Genomic DNA, 20,461 nt, shown 5'->3' with positions numbered 1-20,461 from the left:
CATTTGGTACACTTAACAGGATGTTAAAGGATTCTGCCTTATGTTTTTTCTAAATATGAACTTTCTGATAAAAGGATTAAAGTTCTTCATGTGTTATGTGTTTGACGTAGCCATTTTTTTTTTTTTTTTTTTGAGATGGAGTCTTGCTCTGTTGCCCAGACTGGAGTGCAGTGGCACAATCTTGGCTCACTGCAACCTCCGCCTCCGGGATTCAAATGATTCTCCTGGCGCAACCTCCTGAGTAGCTGGGATTACAAGCACCTGCCACCACGCCCAGCTAATTTAATTATTTATTTATTTAATTTTTTATTATTTTTTATTTTTTTGAGACTGAGTCTCCCTCTGTCTCCAGGCTGGAGTGCAATGGCACCATTTCAGCTCACTGCAACGTCCACCTCCTGGGTTCAAGCGATTCTCCTGCCTCAGCCTCCTGAGTAGCTGGGACTACAAGCGCCCACCACCACACCCAGCTAATGTTTGTGGATTTTCAGTAGAAACGGGGTTTCACCATGTTGGCCAGGATGGTCTCAATTTCCTGACCCCGTGATCTGCCCACCTTGGCCTCTCAAAGTGCTGGGACTATAGGTGTGAGCCACCGCGCCTGGCCTACACCCAGCTAATTTTTGTATTTTTAGTAGAGATGGGGTTTCACCATGTTGGCCAGGCTGGTCTCAAACTCCTGACCTCGTGATCCACCCACCTCGACCTCTCAAAGTGTCGGGACGCAGGCGTGAGCCACTGTACCCAGACGTGTTTGATATAGTCTTGAAAATATTTTTCTTTAGTAGAAGAAACCTAACCTACTAAATTTTAAAATTTATAGATCTGATCTTATAGTCCCATCTCAGTGAGCCTCACATCTAAGAAATTTCCAGTTTTTAAAAAAAGATTACACAATTTGTTTTCCTTTAATTTGAAGGTTAAGTTATGTTCTGTTTAGGAACAAAAATACGAAAACACAAAAAGTTTAAGTGTGATCCATTTATTATTGCTGCCATTTGTGGATACATTCTCTCAATTCTCCTTAAATCCCAATGATGCTTTTATACCTGCAACATGTGTATCCACCTCTAGCTTCCCTGTGCAGAAATGTCTGGCATTGGAATGTGAGGTATCTCTCAGGAAACAGAGTGGTAATGGGTAGGATGAAACTTACCCATTGAGAGCTCATGATATTCATTGTGAAATGCTACTAGATATAGTCCTTCATTATATTTAGAGAGCTTGAAGTTTCTGATTTTATGTAGAACAGAAAAAGAAACACAAATCCCACAAAATTTAAGTGCAATCAAAAATAAAAATATATATTAAATAAACAGTTATGGTAGAAATTTTGCAAAGCCTTCAGGTGAGCCACAAATAGTCTTAGAAATTATTTTAATAAAGTCATTTGGTTCTTTTTCTTCATTTTCCTTAAAGTCACCTCTAAAGGTATTTCTCGGTTTATATCATATGTAATCAGCTTTTAGCTGAAGAACAAGTGGTAGTAAATGAAGACTGCCAAAGCCTCAAAGGTGATATTGGAGAATTGGGGATAATTAGAAAAAACAAAAGTTCAAACATTAAAATTCTGACACTATTAGATGAATCAACCTAAACTTGGTAAATCAGTTTTCAGAAAACTAGGCACTTATTGCGCTTTCATTTTATATCCAATAACTGCATCAAACTTAATATTGATTTTTCTTTTTAAAACTGCCAGGAAGCGCTCCGGAAGGATCCTAAAAGAAAAATATATGAAAATAATTAGAAAATTAATATTAAGTGCATTTGTAGAATACCCTCTTTAGAAATACTTTAAAGTTATCATGTATCATCGTGTTCATCTTAAATAAGATTAAGCACCTTAAATCTGAGTCACCACTATATATTCTTTCTCATTAAATCTATTTCGTTTTCAAATGGAAAACAAGGCTTAGCCTTCTTTAGAATAGAATAACCTGAAGTAGTCAGTTTTTGAAACAAAAGATCTAAGAGAGGAGGTATACGAACTGAATAGTTGAGATACTAAAGACTTTACAAAAAGAAACCCAACATTAAAAAGGAAATGAGAATAGGAACTAATTTTATACTTTATAATGCAGAATATTATTAAAATGTTCCACTAAGAGACTGGGGAAGTAGAACTGCTAAATAAAAATGCAGACAATGCATTTGGTTTTGAGCATAATGCTGAACCAATTATTTAACCTTTTAGTTTAAATTCCTCACGTGTAAATGGAAAAATTAACACTTATCCCTCAGTGTTCTTTTGTGGAATCAATGTGTTACTATATTAAATAAAACGTCTTGGCCGGGTGCGGTGGGTCACGCCTGTAATCCTAGCACTTTGGGAGGCCGAGGCGGGTGGATCACCAGGTCAGGAGATCGAGATCATCCTGGCTAACATGGTGAAACCCCATCTCTACTAAAAATACAAAAATTAGCCAGGCATGGTGGCAGGTACCTGTAGTCCCAGCTACTCAGGAGACTAAGGCAGGATAATTGCTTGAACCTGAGAGGAAGAGGCTGCAGTGAGCCAAGATCGAGCTACTGCACTACAGCCTGGGCAACAGAGTGAGACTCCATCCCCCACCCCCTCCAAAAAAAATAAAATGTCTTAAACGGTGATAGACACTAGCAGGTCTCATCTTTTTTCTCCAGACACTACACTTAGAACATTTAGGGACTTGTCACATTCCAGTGGGTCTGGGAGAAAATAAAACAGAATATATAAATCAACATAATAATATACAGAAATCTGCCTAGATGGCATGAAAAAAGGGTTTGGAAATAGGACACCAATGTGACCTCGTAACAAGAATTAGGGCAATGATAATAATAATAGTAGTTATAATAACAGTGGCATATAACATTTATTGAGTACTTACAGTGTTCTGAGTACTTTTTATTTTATTTTTTTGAGATAGGGTCTTGGCTTGCTCTGTTGCTCAAGAGGGAGTGCAGTGGCATGATCATGGTTCACTGCAGCCTCGACTTCCTGGGCTCAGGCAATTCTCCCACTTCAGCCTCCCAAGTAGCTGGTACTACAAGTGTGTTCCAACATGCCTGGCTAATGTTTTTGATTTCTAGTAGAGACAAGGTCTTATTATGTTTCCCAGGCTTGTCTTGAACTCCTGACCTCAAGCGTTCCTCCTGCCTCAGCCTCTCAAAGTGCTGGGATTATAGACGTGAGCCACCGCACCCAGCCCTGAGTACTTTAAGAGCATTATTTTATTTATTCATCTCAGCCCTATACAGTCCAATTGTTTTCTCTATGTTACAGATAAAGAAACTGAACTTCAGATAAGTTAAAAATAACTCATCCATGTTCATGTTGCAAGCAAGTCACACAAACACATTCAACTCCAGAGCTTCATTCAACTCCAGAGCACAAACTTTGAGTCTTTATGTTTAAAGGTCTAGAAACTAGAATTAATTTATTCAATCAACAAACATTTTGGTGTCAGGCACTCTTCAAAATGCAGAGCATACAGTGATGAAAAATAGGCAAAATGCCTTCTTTCACAGGGTTATATTCTAAAGCGCTGTGTTAAGATTTTAACATGGATGTTTGAGTTGGACCAGAAATCTGTATTTTAATAGACAGCTGCCACAGACAGTGGTCCAGAGATTATATTTTGAGAATTACTGATGTGAAGAGCAAAAAACTCAAGAGATGAAAAGCGTGACATATGTTAAGCTTTCTCGCCCCTTCTGCTAAAAACTATGATGAACATGCCTTGGAGGTTTAGGTAGTAAAGCTCAAGGATGTCTTTGGTGAGTAAACACGTTAAAACTTATGATGTTTCTGGCACTATACTTGTCACGTTACATAAGTATGCACTCAGTGATCACTTCCCAAGTACTTATGATATCCCACTGACTTGGAGAAGCCCAGTCTAGGACAGGCAGCAAGAGGCTTTTTCTCCCAGCTGTCCTAAGGCACCTCTCTCCTTTCTCCTCCTCATGTGGCCAGCCTCACTGCCACACAGTTTTCCCAGATGAGGAATGAAGCAGTGTGTTATGATGAAACCAGTGAAACCAGTGGTTTCCAATCTTGGCTGAATAACTGAATCACCTAGAAAGTTGTTTTATCTCTCAAAGCCCAGACCACACTCTAAACCAAGTCAATCAGAATTTGGGGGAGTTGGTCTCAGGCACCGGCATTTCTTAAACCTCCCAGGTGAACTCCAGTGTGCACCAGAGTTGAGAGTTACTGCTCCAAAGAAGTGCTGCTCAAATTTTAATATGCATACAAATCATCTAGGAGAACTTATTGAAATGCAAATTCTGATTCAAGAGATGAGGAGAGTCTATATTTCTAACACATTTCCAGGTAATACTGATGCTGCTAGTCCAAGAACTACATTGGAAGAAGCAAGGCTCAAGGATTTCTAATATTATTAAAAAAAAAAAAAAAAAGCAATTCATATACGTCAGTATGATTTTGCACAAAACAAAAGCTCAATGATTATCTGTTGTATCTTTAAATTAATACATAAAACCTAAATCTGGTCTCCTTTAATATCATTGTTCTATGATTCCATTATGTAAAGATGCTGAAAAACTATCCTTCTTCAGAGTCATTCATTTATAAGACAAGACTTACAGAAATATACAAATTTCTTTCTTTACAAAAAGTAAAAATGTGTGGAAATTACTCAGTTCATTCACCCAGGAGCTGTATCAGTCTTGCCTCAATGATTAACACAAGTGGTTTAAAAAAACTGATGACATCTTTATTCAGCCTGTTATTTTTATTAAGTCAATTCCATTTAACTGTACTTTATCAACTGCCTGATTTTAAATGTCAGCAAAAAATGTAATAGATAATTTTTATTTTACCTTTCATTTCTAAGGCTGAAAAACTTAACTGTCACTTACCTTTCCAATATTGTTAAAAAAGCTATAGAAGATGGAATAAAAATCATTTTCTGCTCAGTCAGAATCCCATTCATCAGCCTGTTTACCACTTCCTCAGGTTCCAGAGCGGGTCCTAAACTGAAATCAGAGGCAGTCTTCAGAAACAAAATACTTCACCAAGGCTTCAGCTTTAGTTTGGTGCTAACAAACAGCTTTAGTATGGCACAGACACCATAACATAACTGATTTGTAGTGTCTGGCCTAGTATAGGTGCTCAGAAATAGCAGCTACTTTACCACTGATAATAACAATCATTCACTTAGTGCTTATCGTCTACCACAAACTGCTAAACTTTCTACATAGGTCATTCCATTGAAGTCTGACAATAACCTTATGAAGGTAATATTATAATTCCTATTCTATGTGGGGAAAAGAAAGAGAGATCAGACTGCTACTGGGTCTATATAGAAAGAAGTAGACACAAAAGACTCCATTTTGTTCTGTATTTGAGATGCTGTTAATCTGTAACCCTACCCCCAACCCTGACCTTGCAAGAGACATGTGCTGCGGTGACTCAAGGTTTAATGGATTTGGGGCTGTGCAGGGTGTGCTTTGTTAAACAAGTGACTGAAGGCAGCTTGCTGGTTAAAGTCATCACCATTCTCTTAATCTCAAGTACCCAGGGACACATACACGGGGGAAGCTCCCAGGGACCTCTGCCTAGGAAAGCTAGGTATTGTTCAAGGTTTTTCCCCATGTGATAGTCTGAAATATGGCCTCGTGGGAAGGGAAAGACCTGATCGTCCCCCAGCCTGACACCCATGAAGGGTCTGTGCCGAGGACTAGTATAAGAGGAAAGAAGGCCTCTTGGCAGTTGAGATAGAGAAAAGCATCTGTCTCTTGCCCGTCCCTGGGCAATGGAACATCTCAGTGTAAAACTCGATTGTATGTTCTATTTACTGAGAAAGGAGAAAACCACCTTAGGGCTGAAGGTAGGACGTGCTAGTGGCAATGCTGCTCTTTATGCACTAAAAAGTTTTATGGAGATGTCTGCATATGCACATCAAGGCACAGCACTTTTCCTTAAACTTATTCATGTCACAGAGATCTTCATTCATATGTCTTTCTGCTGGCCTTCTCCCTACTATGATCCTATTGTCCTGCCACTTCCTTTTTTTTTTTTTTTTTTGAGACGGAGTCTCGCTCTGTTGCCCAGGCTGGAGTGCAGTGGCCGGATCTCAGCTCACTGCAAGCTCCGCCTCCTGGGTTCAGCCATTCTCCTGCCTCAGCCTCCCAAGTAGCTGGGACTACAGGCGCCCGCCACCTCGCCCGGCTAGTTTTTTGTATTTTTTTTAGTAGAGATGGGGTTTCACCATGTTAGCCAGGATGGTCTCGATCTCCTGACCTCGTGATCCGCCCGTCTCGGCCTCCCAAAGTGCTGGGATTACAGGCTTGAGTCACTGCGCCTGGCCGCCACTTCCCTTTTCTAAGATGTTAAAGATAATGATCAATAAATACTGAGGGAACTCAGAGACTGTTGCCGGCGCAGGTCCTCTGTATGCTGAGCGACGGTCCCCTGGGCCCGCTTTTTCTTTCTCTATACTTTGCCTCTGTGCCTCACTTCTTTTCTCAAGTCTCTCGTTCCACCTAATGAGAAACGCCCACAGGTGTGGAGGGGCAGGCCACCCCTTCATCTGGTGCCCAACGTGGGTGCTTTTCTCTAGGGTGAAGGTACGCTCAAGAGTGGTCATTGAGGAAAAGTCGATGAGAGACTCCTGAGTACGTCTACAGTCAGCCTTGCGGTAAGCTTGTGCGCTCGGAAGAACCTAGGGTAACAATGGGGCAAACTAAAAGTAAATATGCCTCTTATCGCAGCTTTATTAAAATTCTCTTAAAAAGAGGGGGAGTTAAAGTCTCTACCAAAAATCTAATTACACTATTTCAAACAATAGAACAATTTTGCCCATGGTTTCCAGAACAGGGAACTTGAGATCTAAAAGACTGGGGAAAAAATTGGCAAAGAATTAAAGCAAGCAAGCAGGGAAGCTAAAATCATCCCACTTACAGTATGGAATGATTGGGTCATTATTAAAGTAGCTTTAGAACTGTTTCAAACAGAAGAAGATAGCGTTTCAGTTTCTTATGTCCCTGAAAGCTGTGCAGTAGATTGTCAAAAAGAGGCAGGGATAGAATCCCGGAAAGGAACAGAAAGTTCACATTGTAAATGTGTAGCAGAGCCGGTAATGGCTCAGTCAATGCAAAATGTTGACGACAATCAATTACAGGAGGTGATATATCCTGAAATGTTAAAGTTAGAAGAAAAAGGTCCAGAACTAGCAGAGCCATCAGAGTCTAACCCACAATGGCCAACTCCTCTTACAGCAGCTTAGATGCCTGTAACTTTACAACCTCAAATGCAGGTTAAACAAGTACAAACACCAAAAGATCAAATAGAAAAAGATAGAGTCTCTGTCATGACAATGCCAATCCAAATACAATGTCCACAATATCAGCCGATAGAAAGTAAGACCCAGCCGCCAGTAGCCTATCAATACTGGTCGCCAGCCGAACTTCAGTATCGGCTGCCCCCAGAAAATCTGTACGGACAGCCAGGAATGCTTCCAGCGCCACAGGGCAGGGCGCTATAGCCTCAGCCGCCCACCATGAGACTTAATCCTACAGCACCGCCTAGTGGACAGGGTAGTGCATTACATAAAATTATTGATGAGGCAAGAAAACAAGGAGATATTGAAGCGTGGCAATTCCCAGTAATATTAGAATCAAGACCACCTGGAGAAGGGGCCCAAGAGGGAGAGCCTCTCGTAGCTGAAGCCAGATATGAGTCCTTTTCTATAAAAATGCTAAAAGAAATGAAAGAGGGAGTAAAACAGTATGGACCCAACTCTCCTTACGTGAGAACATTATTAGATTCCATTGCTCATGGACACAGACTCATTCCTTATGATTGGGAGATTCTGGCAAAATCATCTCTCTCACCCTCTCAATTTTTACAATTTAAGACTTGGTGGACTGATGGGGCACAAGAACAGGTCCGAAGACATAGGACTGTCAATCCTCCAATTAACATAGACGTAGATCAACTATTGGGAATAGGTCAAAATTGGAGCACTGCTAGTCAACAATAATGCCAAATGAGGCCATTGAGCAAATTAGGGCTATTTGCCTTAGGGCCTGGGAGAAAATCCAAGACCCAGGAACCGCCTGACCCTTGTTCAATACAGTAAGACAAGGCTCTAAAGAGCCCTATCCTGATTTTGTAGCAAGGTTTCAAGATGCTGCTCAAAAGTCAATTACCGATGAGAATGCCCATAAGGTCATAGTGGAGTTAATGACATATGAAAACGCCAATCAGGGCCGGGCGCGGTGGCTCAAGCCTGTAATCCCAGCACTTTGGGAGGCCGAGACGGGCGGATCACGAGGTCAGGAGATCGAGACCATCCTGGCTAACACAGTGAAACCCTGTCTCTACTAAAAATACAAAAAATTAGCCGGGCGTAGTGGCGGCGCCTGTAGTCCCAGCTACTCGGGAGGCTGAGGCAGGAGAATGGCGTAAACCCGGGAGGCAGAGCTTGCAGTGAGCCGAGATCGCGCCACTGCACTCCTGCCTGGGCGACAGAGCGAGACTCCGCCTCAAAAAAAAAAAAAAAAAAAAAGAAAACGCCAATCAGCCATTAAGCCATTAAAAGGAAGCATCCCGGCAGGATCAGATATACTCTCAGAGTACCTTAAAGCCTATGATGGAATTGCAGGAGCTATGCATAAAGCTATGCTATGGCTCAAGCAATCACAGGAGTTGCTTTAGGAGGACAAGTTAGAACATTTGGGGGAAAATGTTATAACTGTGGTCAAATCGGTCATTTAAAAAAGAATTGCCTAGTCTCAGATAAACAAAATGTAACTACTCAAGCTACTACAACAACAGATAAAGAGCCACCTGGCCCATGTCCAAGATGTAAAAAGGGAAAACATTGGGGTCATCAATGTCGTTCTAAATTTGATAAAAATGGGCAACCACTGTCGGAAACGAGAGGAGGGGCCAGCCTCAGGCCCCGCAACAAACTGGGGCATTCCCAATTCAGCCCTTTGTTCCTCAGGGTTTTCAGGAACAACAATCCCCACTGTCACCAGTACCTCAGGGAATAAGCCAGTTATTACAATACAGCAATTATCCCCCGCCATAAGCGGCAGTGCAGCAGTAAATTTATGCACCATACAAGCAGTCTCTCTGCTTCCAGGGGAGCCCCCACAGAAAATCCCCACAGGGGCATACGGCCCATTGCCTGAGGGGACTGTAGGACTAATCTTAGGAAGATCAAGTTTAAATCTAAAGGGAGTTCAAATTCATACTGCTGTGTCTGATTCAGACTATAAAGGTTAAATTCAATTGGTTATTAGTTCCTCAATTCCTTGGAATGCCAGTCCAGGAGACAGGATTGCTCAACTATTACTCCTGCCTTATGTTAGAGTTGGAAACAGTGAAGTAAAAAGAACAGGAGGGTTTGGAAGCACTGATCCGGCAGGAAAGGCAAGTCTCTGAGAGCAGACCTGTCTTGGCCTTGAGTAAGGCCATTACTCAAGGAAAACAGTTTGAAGGGTTGGTAGACACTGGAGCAGATATCTCTGTCATTGCTTTAAATCAGTGGCGAAAAAATTGGCCTAAACAAAAGGCTGTTACAAGACTTGTTGGCGTAGGCACAGCTTCAGAAGTGTATCAAAGTACTATGATTTTACATCGTTTAGGGCCAGGTAATCAAGAAAGTACTGTTCAGCCAGTGATTACTTCTATTCCTGTTAATCTATGGGGTCGAGATTTATTACAACAATGAGGTGCAGAAATCATTATGCCAGCTCCATTATACAGCCCCACGAGTCAAAAAATCATGACTAAGATGGGATATATACCAGGAAAAGGATTGGGAAAAAATGAAAATGGCATTAAAGTCCCAATTGGGACTGAGGAAAATCAAGAAAGAAAAGGAATAGGGTATCCTTTTTAGGGGTGGCCACTGTAGAGCCTCCTAAACCCATTCCATTAACCGAGAAAACAGAAAAACAAGTATGGGTAAATCAGTGGCCGCTACCAAAACAAAAACTGGAGGCTTTACATATATTAGCAAAGGAACAGTCAGAAAAGGGACGCACTGAGCCATCATTTTCGCCCTGGAATTCTCCTGTATTTGTAATTCAGAAAAAATCAGGCAGATGGCGTATGTTAACCAACTTAAGAGCCATAAATGCTGTAATTCAACCCATGGGGCCTCTTCAACCCGGATTGCCCTCCCCAGCCATGATTCCAAAAGACTGGCCTTTAATTCTAATTGATCTGAAGGACTGCTTTTTTACTATTCCTCTGGCAGAGCAGGATTGTGAAAAATTTGCTTTTACTATACCAGCCGTAAATAATAAAGAATCAGCCACCAGGTTTCAGTGGAAAGTGTTACCTCGGGGAATGCTTAATAGTCCAACTATTTGTCAAACTTTTGTAGGTCAAGTTCTTCAACCAGTTAAAGACAAATTTTCAGATTGTTATATCATTCACTATATTGATGATATTTTATGTGCTGCAGAAACAAGAGACAAATTAATTGACTGTTACACATTTCTGCAAGCAGAGGTTGCCAACGCAGGACTAACAATAGCATCTGATAAGATTCAGACCTCTACTCCTTTTCATTATTTAGGGATGCAGATAGAAATTAGAAAATTTAAGCCACAAAAAATAGAAATAAGACACATTAAAAACACTAAATGACTTTCAGAAATTGCTAGGCGATATTAATTGGATTCGGCCAACTCTAGGCATTCCTACTTATGCCATGTCAAATTTGTTCTCTATCCTAAGAGGAGACCCAGACTTAAACAGTAAAAGAATATTAACCCCAGAGGCAACAAAAGAAATTAAATTAGTGGAAGAAAAAATTCAGTTAGTGCAAATAAGTAGAATAGATCCCTTAGCCCCACTCCAACTTTTGATTTTTGCTACTGCACATTCTCCAACAGGCATCATTGTTCAAAATACTGATCTTGTGGAGTGGTCGTTCCTTCCTCAGAGTACAATTAAGACTTTTACGTTGTACTTGGATCAAATAGCTACATTAATTGGTCAGGCAAGATTACGAATAATAAAATTGTGTGGAAATGACCCAGACAAAATAGTTGTTCCTTTAACCAAGGAACAAGTTAGACAAGCCTTTATCAGTTCTGGTGCATGGCAGATTGGTCTTGTTGATTTTGTGGGAATTATTGATAATCATTACCCAAAACCAAAAATCTTCCAGTTTTTAAAATTGACTACTTGGATTTTACCTAAAATTACCAGACATGAACCTTTAGAAAATGCTCTGACAGTATTTACTGATGGTTCCAGCAATGGAAAAGTGGCTTACACAGGGCCAAAAGAGCGAGTAATTAAAACTCAATATCAATCGATATTGGGCAGAGTTGGTTGCAGTCATTACAGTGTTACAAGATTGTAATCAACCTGTTAATATTGTATCAGATTCTGCATATGTAGTACAGGCTACAAGGGATGTTGAGACAGCTCTAATTAAATACAGCATGGATGATCAGTTAAACCAGCTGTTCAATTTATTACAACAAACTGTAAGAAAAAGGAATTTCCCATTTTATATTACTGGTATTCGAGCACACACTAATTTACCAGGACCTTTAACTAAAGGAAATGAACAAGCTGACTTACTAGTATCATCTGCATTCATAAAAGCATAAGAACTTCATGTTTTAACTCATGTAAATGCAGCAGGGTTAAAAAACAAATTTGATGTCACTTGGAAACAGGCAAAAGATATTGTACAACACTGCACCCAATGTTAAGTCCTACACCTGCCCACTCAAGAGGCAGGAGTTAATCCCAGAGGTCTGTGTCCTAACGCATTATGGCAAATGGATGTTACACATGTACCTTCATTTGGAAAATTATCATAAGTTCATGAAACAGTTGATACTTATTCACATTTCATATGGGCAACCTGCCAGACAGGAGAAAGTACTTCCCATGTTAAAAAACATTCATTATCTTGTTTTGCTGTAATGGGAGTTCCAGAAAAAATTAAAACTGACAATGGACCAGGATATTGTAGTAAAGCTTTACAAAAATTATTAAATCAGTGGAAAATTACACACACAACAGGAATTCCTTCTAATTCCCAAGGACAGGTCATGTTGAAAGAACTAATAGAACACTCAAAACTCAGTTAATTAAACAAAAAGAAGGGGGAGACAGTAAGGAGTGTACCACTCCTCAGATGCAACTTAATCTAGCACTCTATACTTTAAATTTTTTAAACATTTATAGAAATCAGACTACTACTTCTGTAGAACAACATCTTACTGGTAAAAAGAACAGCCCACATGAAGGAAAACTGATTTGGTGGAAAGACAACAAAAATAAGACATGTGAAATAGGGAAGGTGATAACCTGGGGAAGAGGTTTTGCTTGTGTTTCACCAGGAGAAAATCAGCTTCCTGTTTGGACACCCACTAAACATTTGAAGTTCTACAATGAACCCATCGGAGATGCAAAGAAAAGCACCTCCACGGAGATGAAAATACCACAATCGAGCACCATTGACGCGCAAGACGAACAAAGTGGTAGTATCAGAAGAACAGATGAAGTCGCCATGTACCAAGAAGGCGGAGCTGCCAACCTGGGCACAATTAAAGAAGCTGACACAGTTAGCTGGAAAAAGCCTAGTGAGCACAAAGGTGACACAAACCCCAGAAAATACGCTGCTTGCAGCTTTTTTTTTTTTTTTTTTTTGGGACGGAGTCTCGCTCTGTCGCCCAGGCTGGAGTGCAGTGGCCGGATCTCAGCTCACTGCAAGCTCCGTCTCCCGGGTTCACGCCATTCTCCTGCCTCAGCCTCCCGAGTAGCTGGGACTACAGGCGCCCGCCACCTCGCCCGGCTAGTTTTTTTTTTGTATTTTTTAGTAGAGACGGGGTTTCACCGTGTTAGCCAGGATGGTCTCGATCTCCTGACCTCGTGATCCACCCGTCTTGGCCTCCCAAAGTGCTGGGATTACAGGCTTGAGCCACCGCGCCCGGCCCGCTTGCAGCTTTAATGATTGTATCAACGGTGGTAAGTCTCCCCATGCCTGCAGGAGTAGCTGCAGCTAATTATACCTACTAGGCCTAGGTGCCTTTCCTGCCCTTAATTCAGGCAGTCACATGGATGGATAATCCTATTGAAGTATATGTTAATAATAGTGTATGGGTACCTGGTCCCACAGATGATCGTTGCCCTGCCAAACCGGAGGAAGAACGAATGATGATAAATATTTCCATTGGGTATCGTTATCCTCCTATTTGCCTAGGGAGAGCACCACGATGTTTAATGCCTGCAATCCAAAATTGGCTGGTAGAAGTACCTACTGTCAGTCCCACCAGTGATTCACTTATCACATGGTAAGTGGAATGTCACTCAAACCACAGGTAAACTATTTACAAGACTTTTCCTATCAAAGAGCATTAAAATTTAGGCCAAAAGGGAGACCTCGCCCCAAGGAAATTCCCAAAGAATCAAAAGATTTAGTTTGGGAAAAATGTGTGGCCAATAGTGCAGCGATATTACAAAACAATCAATTTGGAGCTGTTATAGATTGGGCCCCTTGAGGTCAATTCTACCACAATGTCACAGGACAAACTCAATCCTGTCCCAGTGCACAAGTGAGTCAACTGTTGATAGTGACTTAACAGAAAGTTTAGACGAACATAAGCACAAAAAATTACAGTCTTTACCCTTGGGAATGGGGAGAAAAAGGAATCTCTACTCCAAGACCAAAAATAATAAGTGCTGTTTTTGGTCCTGAACATCCAAAATTATGGAGGCTTACTGTGGCTTCATACCGCCTTAGAATTTGGTCTGGAAATCAAACTATAGAAACAAGAGATCGTAAGCCATTTTATTCTATCAACCTAAATTCCAGTCTAACAGTTCCTTTACAAAGTTGTGTAAAGCCCCCTTATATGTTAGTCATAGGAAATACAGTTATTAAACCAGACTCCCAAACTATAACTTGTAAAAGTTGCAGATTGTTTACTTGTATTGATTCAACTTTAATTGGCAGCACTGTATTCTGCTAGTGAGAGCAAGGGAAGGCATGTGGATCCCTGTGTCCATGGACCGACCATGGGAGGCCTCGCTATCCATCCATATTTTGACTGAAGTATTAAAAGGCATTTTATATAGACCCAAAAGATTCATTTTTACTTTAATTGCAGTGATTATGGGATTAATTGCAGTCACAGCTACAGCCTCTGTGGCAGGAGTTGCATTGCACTCTTCTGTTCAGACAGTAAGCTTTGTTGACAATTGGCAAAAGAATTCTACAAGGTTGTGGAATTCACAATCTGGCATTGATCAAAAATTGGCAAATCAAATTAATGATCTTAGACAAACTGTCATTTGGATGGCAGATAGGCTCATGAGCTTAGATCATCGTTTCCAGTTACAGTGTGACTGGAATATGTCAGATTTTTGCATTACACCCCAAGTTTATAATGAGTCTGAACATCACTGGGACATGGTTAGATGTGATCTACAGGGAAGAGAACATAATCTCACTTTAGACATTTCTAAATTAAAAGAACAAATTTTTGAAGCCTCTCAAGCTCACTTATCCATTGTGCCTGGAGCTGAGGCATTAGATCAAGTGGCAAAAAATCTTTATGGATTAAACCCCACGACTTGGATTAAGTCTATTGAGGGCTCTACTATTTACTGCAGTAAATTTTGGAATTATGTGTCTCTGTTTAATCGGCTTGTTTTTAGTGTTCCAAACCAGTCAAAGAATCCTCCGCCAAAATCGAGAGAATGAACAAGCCTTCATCGCCATGAAACATTTATATAGCCGGGCGCGGTGGCTCAAGCCTGTAATCCCAGCACTTTGGGAGGCCGAGACGGGCGGATCACGAGGTCAGGAGATCGAGACCATCCTGGCTAACACGGTGAAACCCCGTCTCTACTAAAAAATACAAAAAACTAGCCGGGCGCGGTGGCGGGCGCCTGCAGTCCCAGCTACTCGGGAGGCTGAGGCAGGAGAATGGCGTGAACCCGGGAGGTGGAGCTTGCAGTGAGCTGAGATCCGGCCACTGCACTCCAGCCTGGGCGACAGAGCGAGACTCCGTCTCAAAAAAAAAAAAAAAAAAAGGAAAGGGCGAGAGGATGTTGCAGGAAGTTAGGGACCCCGAACGGAGGGACCCGCTGAAGCCACAGCAGAAGAACATAAATGTGAAGATTTCACGGACATTTATTAGTTCCCCAAATTAATACTTTTATAATTTCCTATGTCTGTCTTTACTTTAATCTCTTCATCCCATCATCTTCTTTGTAAGCTGAGGAGGATATATGTCACCTCAGGCCCCTGTGATGATTGCGTTAACTGCACAAATTGTTTGTAGAGCATGTGTGTTTGAACAGTATGAAATCTGGGTGTCTTGAAAACAGAACAGGATAACAGCGATGTTCAGGGAACAAGGGAGGTAACCTTGAACTGGCTGGAACAGAGGCATATTTCTTCTCTTTTCTTTAACAAATAGGAGAAATATTGCTGAATTCTTTTTCTCAGCAAGGAACATCCCTGAGAAAAAGAGTGCGCTCTGAGGGTAGGCCTATAAACGACCCCCTTGGAAGCGTGCCGCCTTTTACAGTCGAAGCTGAAGGGATGAAATAAGCCCCCGTCTCCTGTAGCACTCCCAGGCTTATTAGGAAGAGGAAATTCCCGCCTAATAAATTTTTGGTCAGACAGGTTGTCTGCTCTCAAACCCTGCTTCCTGATAAGATGTTATGAATGACAATGCGTGCCTGAAATTTCATTAGCAATTTTAATTTTAATTTTGCCCCATCCTGTGGTCCTGTGATCTCACCCTGGCTCCACGTGCTTTGTGATATTTTATTACCTTGTGAAGTATGTGATCTCTGTGTTGGTACCAGAAACTGAGGCAATTGCAGGAGTTGCTGATGGCCTCGCAAATCTTAACCCTGTCACTTGGGTTAACACCATCTGAAGTACTACTATTGTAGATTTCATATGAATCCTTATGTGCCTGTTCTGTCTGCTGTTAGTCTGCCGGTATACCCAACAGTTCCAAAGAGACAGCGACCATCGAGAACGAGCCATGATGATGATGGCGGTTTTGTTGAAAGAAAAGGGGGAAATGTGGGGAAAAGTAAGATCAGACTGTTACTGTGTATATATAGAAAGAAGTAGACATAAGAGACTCCATTTTGTTCTGTATTTGAGATGCTGTTAATCTGTAACCCTGCCCCCAACCCTGTCCTTGTAAGAGCCATGTGCTGTGGTGACTCAAGGTTTACCGGATTTGGGGCTATGCAGGGTGTGCTTTGTTAAACAAGTGCCTGAAGGCAGTATGCTGGTTAAAAGTCATCACCATTCTCTTAATCGCAAGTACCCAGGGACACGCACACTGCCAAAGGTCGCAGGGACCTCTGCCTAGGAAAGCTAGGTATTGTCCAAGGTTTCTCCCCATGTGATAGTCTGAAATATGGCCTCGTGGGAAGGGAAAGACCTGATCGTCCCCCAGCCTGACACCCGTGAAGGGTCTGTGCTGAGGAGGACTAGTATAAGATGAAAGAACGCCTCTTGGCAGTTGAAACAGAGAAAAGCATCTGTCTCCTGCCCGTCCCTGGGCAATGGAACTTCTCAGTGTAAAACCCGATTGTATGTTCTGTTTACTGAGAAAGGAGAAAACCGCCTTAGGGCTGAAGGTGGGACGTGCTAGTGGCAATGCTGCTCTTTATGCACTAAAAAGGTTTACGGAGATGTCTGCATACGCACATCAAGGCACAGCACTTTTCCTTAAATTTATTCATGTCACAGAGATCTTTATTCATATGTCTTTCTGCTGACCTTCTCCCTACTATGATCCTATTATCCTGCCACTTCCCTTTTCTAAGATGGTAAAGATAATGAGCAATAAATACTGAGGGAACTCAGAGACTGGTGCTGGCGCGGGTCCTCTGTATGCTGAGTGCCAGTCCCCTGGGCCCACTTTTTCTTTCTCTACACTTTGTCTCTGTGCCTCATTTCTTTTCTCAAGTCTCTCCTTCCACCTAACGAGAAACGCCCACAGGTGTGGAGGGGCAGGCCACCCCTTCAAGTCCACAAATAAGAATTAGAGAAGTAACCAAGATTCAAAAACAATTGAGCTAGATTAGGTCTGAGAAGTTTACTTTTAAACTTGAAGCAGTCTTGGGAAAAAAATCAGATACTATTATACAAGTTTTATTATATACTCGGTCTCTTTAGTGAACAATTCCTAAAGCATCAGAGGAATTAGAATATGACAGGTATATGCCCACCTTTAGGCCCTTCATCTCCACATGATATGCTTATATTTATTAGGTCTTTGTTTTTTGTTGCTATTTTTTGTTTTTATTTTTTGAGGCAAGGTCTCACTCTGTCACCCAGGCTGGAGTGCAGTGGTGAGATCTCAGCTCACTGTAACCTCCACCTACCGGGTTCAAGCGAGTCTCCTGCCTTGGCCCCTCAGGTAGCTGGGACTACAGGTGTATGCCACCACTCCAGGCTATTTTTTGTATTTTTAGTAGAGATGGGGTTTCACCATATTGCCTAGGCTGGTCTCGAGCTCTTGGGCTCAAGTGATCTGCCAGCCTTGGCCTCCCAAAGTGCTGGGATTATAGGTGTGAGCCACTGCACTTAGGTTTTGGCTTTGTTACTTAGTTCTGTGTTATATCTTTGCCATGTAATCACTCAAGTATATATACCACAGACTAGCAAGTGGCCCCCAAAAAGTGGCTTTTAGGCTGGGGGTGATGGTTCAGGCCTGTAATCCCAGCACTTTGGGAGGCTGAGGGGGGTGGAGTGCTTGAGCCCAGGATTTCGAGACCAGCCTAACCATCATGGCAAAATTGTGTCTCTACAAAGAAATACAAAAGAAAATTAGCCAAGAGTGGTGGTGCACTCCTGTAGTGCTAGCTACTCAGGAGGCTGAGGCTAGAGGATCCCTTGAGCCTGGGAGGTCGAGGCCACAGTGGGCCATGATTGTTCCGCTGCACTCCAGCCTTATTTATTTAGAGACAGAGCTAGATCCTGTCTCTAAATAAATAAATAGATAAGTGGCTTTAAATAAAATCAGTTACAGAAGTGCACTTAGAGAGGAGCTGCACAAGAGTTGGTACTGAGATATTTTTAACATTTTATTAATGACTTAGAAAAAAATGATACATAATTAAATGTACTCATGAAATTTGCCATGCCACTAAACTATCTGGGTGGCTAACATTTTGGGGAGGCATATTTTTAACGTGTGTGTCTAGTTAAAAGAAGTGAGACACCAGGCGTGGTGCTCAATGCCTGTAATCCCAGCACTTTGGGAGGTCAAGGCAAGCAGATCACTTGAGGTCAGGAGTTTGAGACCAGCCTGGCCAACATTATGAAACCCCATCTCTACTAAAAATACAAAATTAGCCAGGCATGGTGGCAGGCACCTGTAATTCCAGCTACTCGGGAGGCTGAGGCAGGAGAATCACTTGAACCCGGGAGGCAGAGATTGCAGTAAGCCAAGATCGTGCCACTGCACCCCAGCCTGGGCGACAAAGTGAAATTTCGTCTCAAAAAAAAAAAAAAAAAAGAAGTGAGACAAAAAGTACTGGATGTGCGGAGGTGCCAGGCAGAGTGACTCATGCCTGTAATCCTAGCACTCTGAGAGGCTGAGGCAGGAGGATCACTTGAGCCCAGGAGTTGGAAACCAGCCTGGGCAAGATGGTGAGATCTCATCTCAAAAAAAAACAACATAAAAAAACTGGATGAAATTCTTTAGAAAAAAATAAAGAATAATTCATTCAGAAAAAAAATACATGTTTTGAAGTAAAATTGGGACAACTGAGAAGTATAATATTGTATTTAAAAGTGAGCATGATTATTGGATCCATGAAGGAGAGTAGAGCTTAAAAATATATAAGCTTTAATTCTCAGCACAATTCATTCATTTATTAGAATATTGTGTTCACCATGGGACCTTGAAGCAATAGTATTACACGTGAAAATCTTGGAGATTTGACAGGAGAGGAGATGTAATAATGAAATCAATGGCTTTTGGCCTAACAGAAGCAAAAAATCAAAGGCAATGGAAGCTTGCAGCGTAAACAGGTAGGGGTATCAAGGAGGATGAATCCAGAAACTGAAAGATGCTATGCCTTGAAAAGCATTTAGAGGGAAATTCACTTTGTAGCACATTGCTACCAGACTTCAATATTCTCAAGCTCCATGAAAGCTTATAAACATCTGTGTAAATAGAGCACTCTCTCATCCACACTGTGGCTTTGCTAACCTACCTATCAAGCGGTGCTGCATTCACCAAACTTTTCTAGTGTACCTGATTTCTTTACCTAAGGTTTTTAGCCCCTGTCAGATAACTTCTCACTGAAATATAATGACTGTTCAGTATCATAATTTTAAAAGCCAAAAGCAAAGGCTTTCAGAAAAAACTCAATTTCTTAGCAAAATAATATCTTATCAAATGTCAGTATGTGGAAACATTTTGTCTCCTGACATGCTAAAGTTAATGAGAGTTACAAATCCTATTAAACAAATATTCTTAGTGGATTTTGTAGAAACTATCCAAAAACACTGCAGGCCAATCTGCTGGGGTGGGAAAGGAGGGTGCATGTTGGGGTACAGAAATACTGAGGGGGAAAGAGTTTTTTCAGTCTGAAGGATTGTATTTGACGACCTACTTTAACCACTTAAGTAATGAGTAATTTTGGGGAAAACATTTCAACTCCTTTTTTTTGAGACAGAGTCTCGCTCTATCAGCCAGGCTGGAGTGCAATGGTACGATCTCAGCTCACTGCAATCTCCGCCTCCCAGGCTCAAGCAATTCTCCTGCCTCAGCCTCCCAAGTAGCTGGGATTACAGGTGTGTGCCACCAAGACCAGCTAATTTTTGTATTTTTAGTAGAGATGGGGTTTCCCCATGTTGGCCAGGCTGGTCTCGAACCCCTGACCTCAGGTAATCCTCCTGTCTCGGCCTCCCAAAGTGCTGGGATTACAGGCGTGAGCCACCACGCCTGGCCTCAACTCTTTAAATCTCAGGTTTGTTTTTGTTATTTCCTAATCTGAAAAATAAGGATAGTGCAGTGGTTCAGTGGCAAATGTTTAACCACTGGCTCTCTAGGGGACAAAAATCCCAGTTTGGTAGCATTTGTTGATTTCCACAGTGTAAATATTCCCACAACAACTAATTTTAAACTATCTACATGACATCATTGAATGAGTACTTCTATACAAGCCAGCACCAGCACTCCACTGGGAATATGGTGGTTAAATGGAAATGTATATATACAAGCACTTTACACGGTTACACTACACAAATGTTACAGGAGGCATTTTCTTATATAACATCTTTTTATGGTACTAGTCAATAAAAACTAGTATCTTTCTGTGACACACACATACAAACTCCTAAATTTTTAGAGAAAAAATAAATTGTGTTATGTACATTACAGATGGGAAATTAGATATTTTAAAACTATGTTCAACAGAAATAAATCTTGGGTGCCCCCAAAATGATCAGAACACTCAATTACACCTAAT

At 41.4% G+C, this 20,461-nt stretch overlaps 1 protein-coding gene across 1 annotated transcript in view; it reads right to left on the bottom strand.

Moving 5' to 3' along the window:
- Nucleotides 1–966: 966 nt before the first annotated feature.
- HSD17B11 (hydroxysteroid 17-beta dehydrogenase 11) overlaps nt 967–20,461 on the bottom strand; it is a 64,406-nt gene continuing 44,911 nt past the window's right edge. Inside the window, exons 6-7 of the mRNA XM_025386058.1 lie at nt 4,867–4,983; nt 967–1,721 (exon numbers count right to left, since the gene is read on the bottom strand). Of these exons, the coding sequence (XP_025241843.1) occupies nt 1,631–1,721; nt 4,867–4,983 (208 nt within the window). The 3' untranslated portion in view covers nt 967–1,630. The remainder of the gene's footprint in view (nt 1,722–4,866; nt 4,984–20,461) is intronic.

This window comes from Theropithecus gelada, chromosome 5 (genome assembly GCF_003255815.1).
Source record: "Theropithecus gelada isolate Dixy chromosome 5, Tgel_1.0, whole genome shotgun sequence".
NCBI classification, from domain to species: Eukaryota; Metazoa; Chordata; class Mammalia; order Primates; family Cercopithecidae; genus Theropithecus; species Theropithecus gelada.
Note: the sequence above shows the minus strand (reverse complement) of the source record. Positions and strands in the feature narration are given on the sequence as shown.